The sequence below is a fragment of the Alosa sapidissima genome, chromosome 9 (assembly GCF_018492685.1).
Source record: "Alosa sapidissima isolate fAloSap1 chromosome 9, fAloSap1.pri, whole genome shotgun sequence".
Taxonomy (NCBI): domain Eukaryota; kingdom Metazoa; phylum Chordata; class Actinopteri; order Clupeiformes; family Clupeidae; genus Alosa; species Alosa sapidissima.
The window spans coordinates 36,726,143-36,737,637 of record NC_055965.1 but is presented as its reverse complement, the minus strand read 5'-3'; the positions used below and the strand labels follow the sequence as shown (position 1 = coordinate 36,737,637).

General features: G+C 45.0%; 2 protein-coding genes across 20 annotated transcripts in view; both read right to left on the bottom strand.

Annotated features, from left to right (window-relative positions):
- The window catches only part of LOC121718522, an 823,508-nt gene that overhangs the window by 649,518 nt on the left and 162,495 nt on the right, over positions 1-11,495 (bottom strand). The window lies entirely within an intron of this gene.
- LOC121718811 (NACHT, LRR and PYD domains-containing protein 3-like) overlaps positions 1-11,495 on the bottom strand; it is a 162,318-nt gene that overhangs the window by 136,112 nt on the left and 14,711 nt on the right. For 17 of the 19 annotated variants that reach the window (XR_006034023.1, XR_006034025.1, XR_006034026.1 and 14 more), the window contains exons 5-6: positions 10,413-10,532; positions 9,233-9,349 (exon numbers count right to left, since the gene is read on the bottom strand). Coding sequence is in view for 12 of the 19 variants with exons in the window: in XM_042104071.1 (XP_041960005.1) it covers positions 9,233-9,349; positions 10,413-10,532 (237 nt within the window). In the remaining 7 variants the exon portion in view is untranslated. The remainder of the gene's footprint in view (positions 1-9,232; positions 9,350-10,412; positions 10,533-11,495) is intronic. The other 2 variants (XM_042104070.1, XM_042104073.1) reach the window with 2 other exon arrangements.

The window sequence follows — 11,495 nt, the reverse complement described above, 5'->3', positions numbered from 1 at the left end:
GTGTTTATTTGTGGATTTTGGTGTGCAGTAGGAATGTCTCAAAATGACGTCATCGACATAAAAGCAAAAAGGAGATTCACAAATGCAGATTCCACATACAAAGTCAAGCATATTTATTTTCAAATCTCAAAATATATTTACAAAGACACGTTTATTTATATAAATTAGTTTATTTATTTGTATGTCACATTTTTATATCTGTATTTTGTATTTGGATATTTATAAATGTATGTATATGTATATATATCCTTTTATATATATTTAAATAATTTTGAGACAATCCTCACTCCATACACACACACACACACACACACACACACACACACACACACACACACGCATACAGACACACACACACACACACAGAGTTAAAAATTGACACTTCATTCACGATCAAGGTGATTCACGCAGCTGGGTGAAATGTAAGTACAACTGCAGCCGCTTGGGGGCAGCACAGCTGTGGCGTTCTGCGGTCGAACCGGACGGAGCGTTCGACAGCAAGGGCTGTGATTGGCCGAGTTTTCAGTGTGTTTCTCTGTGTTTTTAGCAGCCCCTGCAACATGCTAGTCCACTGTAGCCTATAAACTTTGTACATACTGTAATGTTAAACATAGTTTTGGATTCAGTGGCAAGATTTCTTGATTGTACAGTGCCTGTCTCTCAGTAATGTTTTAAAATGAGAGCTTCGTCAGCTGGCAGTAGGCTACTTTGTCGGCAGTCATGAGAAGTTCGCTTGCTAACAGAACATAAATATGCTGCCCAGAAACCTTGTGAATAGTTCTGATTGTTTTACTACACTAACGAGGTAGAAATATAGCCTTTGCCTACAGCATATCCTTAACAGTAATGTTAACAAAATGACAGCATTCATATGACAAAGGAAAACGAATTCGGTCACTCAAGACTGTGCCACAGCAACCAGTGTAGGCTACAGTCCTACCCAATAGGCCTACTCGAAGCAGATAGCGTTGTCTGACGGTCGAGTGGGTTAATGCACGTATGTCCAGAACAGGTCTGCAACTTTCAGGCAGTTCTGAGTTCGAATCTAGGCAGGAGCAGAGCCATATAAAGGGCTAGGCCTATTGTTATCATTTTTTGCAAGGTGTTGCTCCTGGCAAGACTTGTTTATAAGACGTTTGGTGATTAATTGATAGCTGTTTTTGTGACACGTTAAACGTTCTTTATAATGAGCGCATACGGGGAGTAAAACGACTTGTTGCCGTTTTGAGACATAAGCTACGTTAAGCTTTTTCACGTCAAGGTGGTATAAAGCAAGAACACATAGGCTACTACTGGCCAAATCCTCTCCAATTGTTAGAATTGGACTCTGGGCGTTTGGGAACAGCTGAGGGAGGAGGCTACTTGAAACTGTGAGTTTCGGTCGGTGTGAGCGAGCGGACTTTCAGTTGACAGTAATTAACACCCTTTTGAACAATCTAAGCTGTGCGAACGTCAGAGGGCGGTCTACGCTGATGCATCATTAGTGAGACAGGAGGACAGCTGCATGCAATTCCTAGCCGAATAAAAATAGTGGCTGCTGCTGAAGCGGCAGCATAAGCGGCAGCCCTCGTGTCAGCCAGCCTCGTTTAAGACGTACACGGTCAAGACAAGCAAGTTTACCTGTGCAAGTTCACCGAGCACAGGCACCGACAAAGGCAAAATGTGCCGTTCCACCATATCTGTTATCACCGGCCATTGCAGAAAACGGCATCATGCCAAAAGGGGCAGAAATGTCAAAAGGGGCAGAAATCCCCTTAACCTCCAGGAACTTAAACGGTCCTCACCGACAGAAACCTCCTTCTCCATGGGCTTGTGGAACTGTCAATCCGCAGTCAACAAAACCGACTTCATAGCTGGCTATGCCAACCACCTTTCTTTGGAACTCCTTGCTCTCACTGAGACTTGGATCAAACCAGAGAACACTGCCACCCCGGCTGCACTCTCCACTAACCTTACACTATCCCACACCCCTCGCCTATCTGGACGAGGAGGTGGGACAGGCCTGCTGATCTCCAACAAATGGAAATTCACCCAGCTACTGCCTTCAAACAAATATGTCTCATTCGAATTCCATGCCATCACAGTGATCGCCCCAGCAAAACTCTACGTGCTGGTCATCTACCGCCCTCCAGGCCAACTAGGCGACTTTATTGACGAACTTGACACTCTGCTATCCTCCATCCCTGAGCATGACTGTCCGCTTCTTGTTCTCGGTGATATGAACATCCACTTAGATGCCCAGGCTCAGCGGACTTTTTGGCCCTGGTCCACACCTTTGACCTCGAACTGGTTCAAAGCCCACCGACTCACAAAGCTGGCAAAGAGCTTGACTTGATCTTCACTCGGAACTGCAGCACAGACACCCTCATGGTGACGCCTCTCCATCTTTCTGACCACTTCTTCATCCAGTTCAACGTCAGCCTGACAGAACAGCCTCCGGCTCCTCAGCCGATGGTCACGTTCCGCTGCAACATCCGGAACCTGTCTCCAACTCACTTCTCCTCTGTGGTTGCCTCCGGTCTACCTCCACTCAACACCTTCTCCTCTCTGGAGGTTAATGAAGCCACCGACTCGCTCTGCTCCACACTGACCTCGTGTCTAGACGAGCTGTGCCCTCTTACCACAAGGCCAGCTCGATCCAAACATTCTCATCCATGGCTAAATGATACCCTCCGATCGCAGCGCACCAAACTCAGAGCCGCGGAGAGGAAATGGCACAAATCCAAACTAGCTGACGACCTCAAAAACTACCAGACACTCCTGATCTCCTTCTCAGCCAGCATCACTGCTGCTAAGACTGCTTTCTACCATGACAAAATCAACAGCGCTACAGACACTCGAAAACTTTTCTCAACCTTCAAATCGCTACTCAACCCTCAGCTGCCTCCTCCTCCATCCAGCCTTACTGCAGATACCCTCGCCTCATTTTTTACAAACAAAGTGGCGGCAATCAGCAGTCAATTCTCTACATGCCCACTCAACGCATCTGACTCAGATACCGCACTCCTACAACCTCTAGGGACTGCTGGAACATCTTTTTCAGCATTCACGCCTCTCTCCGAGAGTGAAGTGTCCAGACTCCTGACATGCAGCCGTCCTACCACATGCTCGCTGGACCCTATACCTACGAGCCTACTTCAGTCCATCAGCCCGACCATCGCTCCAGCTATCACACATGTGATCAATGCCTCGCTAACCTCCGGCACATTTCCAACAGCGTTCAAAATGGCCCGGGTAACACCGTTACTTAAGAAAGCTTCTCTCAACCCTGCTCAAGTCGAGAACTACCGCCCTGTCTCACTACTGCCTTTCCTATCCAAAGGCATTGAACGAGCAGTCTCCAAACAGGTCTCTGACTTCCTTTCACAGAACAACCTTCTGGATCCAAATCAGTCTGGGTTCAAAAGCGGCCACTCTACCGAAACGGCTCTGCTGTCTGTAACAGAAGCCTTAAAAGAAGCCAGGGCGACTGCTCGGTCATCAGTACTCATTCTGCTTGACTTATCGGCTGCCTTTGACACGGTTAATCACCGTATCCTTCTCTCTATACTCGCTGACATGGGAATCTCCGGTTCTGCTCTCTCCTGGTTTGAATCCTACCTCACAGGACGCTCGTTTAACGTATCATGGCTTGGTCAGCTATCCGCACCTCACCATCTCACCACAGGGGTCCCCCAGGGCTCAGTGCTGGGCCCCCTCCTCTTTGCTATCTACACCACCTCCTTGGGACAGATTATCCGTTCGCACGGCTTCTCATACCACTGCTATGCAGACGACACACAGCTCTATCTGTCCTTTCCACCTGACGACCCCCTGGTTTCAGCACGGATCTCGGATTGCCTTTCAGACATAGCTACATGGATGAAGGCACACCACCTCCAGCTGAACCTCTCAAAGACTGAACTGCTGGTCATCCCAGCTAAACCTACCATACACCACGACATCAACATCAAATTTGACTCCCTGTCTGTTTCACCGACCAGGACTGCAAGAAATCTAGGAGTTGTTCTTGACAACCAACTAAACTTCTCAGATCATGTTGCCTCAGTCGCCCGGTCATGCCGTTTTGCACTCTACAACATACGGAAAATCAGGACTTACTTGACTCAAGATGCTACCCAACTTCTGGTTCAGGCAATAGTCATCTCACGACTCGACTACTGCAATGCCCTCCTGACAGGTCACCCAGCCTGCGCAGTGAAACCACTTCAGATGATCCAGAACGCGGCGGCGCGCCTGGTCTACAACCAACCCAAAAGGGCACATGTTACCCCGCTGCTCATCCAGCTACACTGGCTACCTATGGCGGCCCGCATCAAATTCAAGTCTCTAACGCTTGCCTACAAAGTAGTCTCCGGTTCTGCTCCCACCTACTTGAATGCCCTCATACAGACTTACACTACCTCCAGACCGCTGCGCTCCTCTGACGAACGACGTCTAGCTCTACCACCGGTACGCTCAAGCCAATCCAAACTTTTCTCATCTGTTGTTCCTCGTTGGTGGAACACACTGCCAGTTCCTACAAGGGCAGGGACATCCTTTTCCACTTTCAAAAAACTCCTGAAGACCCAGCTCTTTAGAGAACATCTACTCTCATAGCAACACTTACAACAAGTCTTACTGATCCTAGCACTCACCAGCCGTTTTAAACTGACAAGTAACTGTTAAAAACATTACAAACAAAGGGGTTAAATGTAACATGGACTTTTTTCCTAGTTGCAGATGGTTGATCGGGACATATTGGTCAATAACAAGTGTTGCTTGTTAAAACATGTGACTAGTGAAACTCAAATGATTTTAGAAATATTTAGCCAAAGCCAAAAAGTGTTACTTTGTGCCCCATGCTCCCCCACTGCTTGTGAAAGAAGGGGGTGGGGGAGGGGGGCTTAACATGAAAAAGCTTAATGTCCCAAAACGGCAACGAGTCGTTTTAGGCTACTCCCCGCAGGCCTTCATAATGGTAGGCTACAGGAAGTGGGGGGAGGGTATGGGATGACCAGAGCCGTCTTCGCTGTGCTATTCAGAAAGCATCTTCTATCGTCTTTCCAGGCGCACACAGCTCGTTACCATATAGCCTATCGAGTGCCTTAACAGATAGGCTCTGCTCTTGGGTTTGGCCCAAGTTTGGGTTTGGCAAGCAACTCAATCCCCTTGTTGCTTGCAGTTTGTTAAATAAAGCGAAGCAGATTACATTATTTATTTCTGGGCTACTGTCAATGTCCTGTACAGGTCAATGTTCAACAATTGCTGGTGTAAGCCTACAGGCTATTTTAATCAATTAGGAACTGTTCGTTATTTATTTAAGGGGCTACCAGAGGAGTTTTGGGAGCGTTAGTCAAAAAAGACGTGACCCTCCCTCGCCAGCAAGAAATTTTTCTATGACCCTCCAAAGTGATTGAGAAAAAACGCATGACCCTCCCCAGTCCCAACAATTTATTGATGCCTTAGGCTACTGGGTCAATTTGGGAGCTTGCATGCTACGACTCCTTCCTTGAAATGCCTTGAAAAGGCTGTCGTTTGCACAATTTCACAAATAATCACCGGGACCGAAACAAACCTGTCAACTTTTTCCGGGTTTATCGCGTATTTTAACTTTTTCCTCGCTGTCTTAGGAGGAGCTGCAGGGCCGTCGCAAGGGGGTGCGAGGCCCTGTGCGAACTTGACAGATGCAAGGCCCTTTTCACTTACGTGCATGAAATCATGCGATAGCTTACTTTACACATAGCCAAGGCTACCGTCGGTGTATTTTAATAGTAGCCTAGTCTAATAAGCTACACCAGCTTGCCTTTAAGAGGGGAAATTGTATAGCCTATAACATTAGCTGAGTCACATATTTGGCCATATGGTGTTTATCATAGGCTACATCACGAAACCAAATAGTGTAACAAAGGCGAACACTAACAGGAGGAATTAATTGGGCATGAATCATTGTGCTGAACGGTATTTGTCAATGAGCAGAAACACACACGACATTCAAACTATTGATAAGATGTACTGGTCTGTAGGCTAACATTGGACAAATAAATGACACTGACTCGCTATATCCTGAAAAAAAAAAAACATTTTCTTGCTTTGCCGCAAACTCAGCAATGAAATCATAGGCCAGTTTGCAGGTAGCCTAACGTCTTTTTCAATTCATAGAAGGGAGAGCCCAGTCTCTCCTGTGACATGGAGGTGCGCAAATAGTTTTTAATAGCCTGTTCAACTTCGAAAAGCTTCGTTCACCCGATGCCAGTCAATGATCGCAATTTCAAAGTTCGGGAAGCTTCGTTCAATCTTTTTAAGTTTTAAGTGCAGTAGGCCCCTATCTGCCCCCTTTGGAATTATATCTCGAGACTATTATAAGGTCCAGTGCGTTATGTCCTGGGATTCGGACGTGCTCAAAAAGAAAAGAAAAAACACTTTTTTATAGATGGTTATAAAGAGCAATATGAGAGAGAATTTTGATGATCATTGATCGTTGTTTTGGGACGTTAAGCCTTTTCCATAGGCGTCAGTGAAGGAGATTGAAGAATGACCATTTTTTTTATACGAAAATATTTCTTCACTTCAAAAACTCAGGGCTGTATTTTGGGTCACCAGCGCATGGCGTAAAGTTCGTTATTCACCGGCGCGAAGTTGAATTCGTTATTTTGCACGTTTATTTTTTAAGCATTGCGCCCAGGGGTGTGGCAATTAACAACCTAGGGAGGGACCTGGCGCGTTGTCTAAAAATCGCTATCATACACCACCTAAACCTGGTCAGAAGTCAATGGCGAGTTGTTCATATGCTATTTTAAGAGCGCATGTCAACAGTCATATTGGCAGGTGCACGCACCATCCTTCTATCATTCATGAACGCACACCAGCGCACGTCCATGCAAAGCATTACAAATTGCACGATAACAATGGTAAACATAATTAGAATAAAGATATTACGAAATACTGTACATCTCATGATGAGTAGTTATTCACCATCATTTGCAAATTGGTAATGACGGTTAAAAGTGATTAGGGGAGAGGCGAGAGACACGTATGGAGCACAGCTGAAGACGCACTGTCACGAGATATAAGCAACTCCTCTGCAGGATAAATGTTGTTTTATTCAGTCATTTGAGCAACATTAGGGTAAGTGTTGCTTTTTCCAGCCTATGGTTTCGATGGTAACCCATTGTCAGTCAATAGTGAAAGTAACTGCATATAACTGTCTTGTCGTTGACTGACTCCTTGGTGAAGTTAGTTTCACTTTGCCAATGAGTTCAAATAATAGACGAGTGCAAATGCGTGAAGGCTATGCTAGGTTTTAGTAAAGCATGATTTAAGAATGACTATTCTATACGGTCTCGCAAGCAGCCTCCTTCAAATGCGCCGTTGAATGCCAAAATACCGATGCATTTATTTGACATATCGCGCATTGCGCCGTTAAAGGGAATGACAGATGTCATTCTCATTGGTTTAAAATGATGTTACGCCCCAAACACACCCATATGACTGATTAAAAGACCTAGGAACACCTTGTTACACCATGCGCTCCACTTTTGAGAACGAAACCCCTCCCAATGTGAACTGGACATCCTACTAAATTTGAATAGACTTTTGACGAGTGACGATGCACTTTAGAATGTCATGATAGGGCCCTCAGTGTCTAAAACTCAGTGTCATTCAGACACAACCCTCTTGTTGCTTTGATATCTTTTTCGTTGTCGTTTGAACATCGGCAAGCAGGCATGTTGCGGTTGCAATTTAAGTGAAATTTCTACAGTATGCCTACAACATGCAACATGCTTGTTAAGCTGGGCTACTGTCAATGTACTTGTACAGGTAAATGTTCAACAATTGCTGGTGTACAGGCTATAATCAATTAGCTAAATCATTTGTCCAGCTGTTTAAAAATGTTTTCGTGCTACATTCAAACGCAAAAGGTGCTTTGATATCTTTTTCGTTTGAACGTCAGCAAGCAGGCATGCTGCGGTTGCAATGAATGAGGATAATTGGTTTTATCTGCGGATTTATTTTTTGCATTATTTTGAATATGACTCGCTCCAGTCTCAACAGCACGTACTTTTCCCACACGCTAAGTTCTAACACATATACTGTAGGCCTATCCCCTCTCGCTTTCTCTCTCTCCATCCCTGCGCACGGTGCTTTCTTAAAGGAGCTGCACCATTTTACAACAATAGCATCTACATTTTCATATTAGAATGTTTTGTCAAGTGTAAGCTTAAACTACCGTGATCAATTTAAGTTCCCGTGCCCCCGCTGAAAGTCTCATGCGCTTATCGTTACACTATCAAATCTATAAGTAACCGTGACAAATAGGGTATAAGATATATAAACTCACGCTATTGTATTATCATATATGTTTGGTGATGGTTCAACTTTCTCTGATTGTTCTACTGACTTGGACTGACTTGGAAACTGCGTCATGGAAGTAGTAAGTCAAGTCGCATCAAAAATAGTAGTGGCAGAACTCCCAAGTGACACCTTGTGGTTGTTTGTGTCAACTGCAGTTTGTGCCATTTCTGCTGAGAAAATGGGGTGCGTGATTCATGAAGGAACCCGTCCAAAACTTAACCAGGACCCACTGTACACACACACACGCATATGCACAAACGCACACACACGCACGTACACACACATGCATACAGACACACACACACACACAGACACATACACGCATATGCATGCGCACACACACACACACACACACACACACACACACACACACACACACACACACACACATCAGCCTTTCAGATCAGGAGACCAATTAAACAACAGAACAGTTTTACTTGAAATACTTCAAACACTATTTCCCCTGAATGTGCTCATGTGATTACTGCTGAAGTGCTTCATATCTCCCCTGAATGTCCTCATGTGATTACTGCTGAAGTGCTTCATATCTCCCCTGAATGTCCTCATGTAATTACTGCTGAAGTGCTTCATATTTCCCCTGAATGTGCTCATGTGATTACTGCTGAAGTGCTTCATATCTCCCCTGAATGTGCTCATGTGATTACTGCTGAAGTGCTTCATATCTCCCCTGAATGTCCTCATGTGATTACTGCTGAAGTGCTTCATATCTCCCCTGAATGTGCTCATGTGATTACTGCTGAAGTGACTTGCTTCATATCTCCCCTGAATGCTCTTCCCTGATGCGAGTTCATCATCACACACACACACACACACACACAAACACATACAGACACACACACACACACACACAGCATAGGGATCAGAGCCATTATCTTACTGTCCAGTAGAAGAGTCTCCCTCTTTAAAGTTGATTGGCCGACTCATAGATGCATCACTCTTCATGGACACACAGCTGGGTGTAGAGGAATGGGACCTCTTCTTCCTCTGCTTTGGCCTGCAGCAGAAACACATACCATAAGCTTTACCACACACACACACACACACACACACACACACACACACACACACACACACACACACACACACACACACAGATAAGGCAGGGACGGTAACCGTATTACTGCAATACCGTGGTCACATGACGCCTACCGCGGGTCTGAGCTTGTCACCGTCATCACCGTGTTATGCGTCATTGGCACATTGATATTGGCCATTGGCCTGCACAGTGTGTAATGTTGTGATGTGTTATGTGAGCGGTCATTGGCCTGCACATAGTGTGTAATGTTGTGATGTGTTATGTGAGCGGTCATTGGCCTGCACATAGTGTTTAACGTTGTGATGTGTTATGTGAGCGGTCATTGGCCTGCACATAGTGTGTAACGTTGTGATGTGTTATGTGAGTGGTCATTGGCCTGCACATAGTGTGTAATGTTGTGATGTGTTATGTGAGGGACCATCTTATGATTCAGGTTTTCGAAACAAAACTTATCATCAAAAGATGAAGCAAACCTGACCTTCTGCGTGTGTTGGGGAGCACTATGTTCCAACATTTCATTTGTGTTTACTATGTGAGAGTCCAACACAATCATAACACTTTTCTATTCTCTCCGTTCAAACTCGATTTACACAAAGATGTGAGACTTGAAAGCTGTAAAATTTGGCAAGAAAGGAGTCATACATGTTTACTCCATGAAAGTTGAAACAGAATAAAAAACATGTTGTAGTTTGTTAAGAATTTAACTCAACAGAGACATGTAGATTAGGGCCTACCTTTGTTATAACCTGATGCAGCCATTAAAAAGTGTGGTAGCCTACCATTGTAACAGTAGCATAAGCGTCATGAATGTAACAGTTCTAAAATCGTGATAGCCTTGTTGTTAAACTGATTATTTCCTTCATGTCTGAAGCAATTGGTGGAATTGGAGTTAAAGCGGTATACCGCAAAATCGCGGTCATTTCTTGCTTTTCAACCGCGACAAGAAAATATCCATACCGTCCCAGCCCTACACACACACACACACACACACAGAAAGAGAGAAAGATTGTCATTATCTTACTGTCTGGTAGAAGAGTCTCCCTCTTTAAAGTTGATTGGCCGACCCATAGATGCATCACTCTTCATGGACACACAGCTGGGTGTAGGGGAATGGGACCTCTTCTTCCTCTGCTTCTTTGGACTACAGCAACACACATATCATTTGCTATACAACACACACACACACACACACACACCAGAGCTAGTGAGCTGAGTGGTGTGAATATCCCGCTCCTCACTCAGGTGGCTGTTCACTCGGCCGCTCCTCGCTCAGGTGGCTGTCCACTCGGCCGCTCCTCGCTCAGGTGGCTGTCCACTCGGCCGCTCCTCCGCTCAAATTCACGTCAGGCCGCTCCGCTCAATTTCACTCCCCGCTCCACTTCAAAATCCTCCCGCTCCAGTGAAATCGCTCCACGCTCGCTCCAATTTAAAAGAGGGAGAAATAATCTACAAGCCGAATTGTCACCTTAGAAAACTTAAATCCCAAAGAACTACGAACAACGGCAATGTCACTCATAGAACATGTATTGTAAAAGAGCCTAATGCAACAACGACAGTGCAACAACGAACAAGCTTGGCAACGTCAATACATAGGCCTATAAGCCTAAAACTAAAGGGTTCAGTGGGACTAATTGCCCAAATAATACAGGTTTAGCATCCGAGTTTTACTTCAGCCTTAATTAAAGCAGGCTATTCAAATTGCTCACGTTCTTCTTTGCTCTCCGTAGCACACTCATGTTTCCGCGAAATGTGTCTTCTTAAATTCCAAAATAAATCTCACTGGAACAGTGTCACCACATATTTGTTCTTGCTCTACGTTGTTAGTATCTAGTTGTTTTGTAGGAATAGTAGGCCTACACTTGTAAGCCCCATGACTTTCAGTTTCCTCTCTAAAATATTTAGCGACTTCATCCCAAATGAACTTACTGTAACGTCGGCACGCTGGACTATGTGCTACGGACTCTGGGACAATGCATTCTGGGATACGGGGGAGAACTCTGGGGGTTGTTTGTGTGTGTTAATGCCTTTATTTACTGTTTTAATGTCTGTGATTTAGTGTAGCGTGTTACCCTTTTAGGTCTTCCTCGTGTGTGATCCTTTTTGT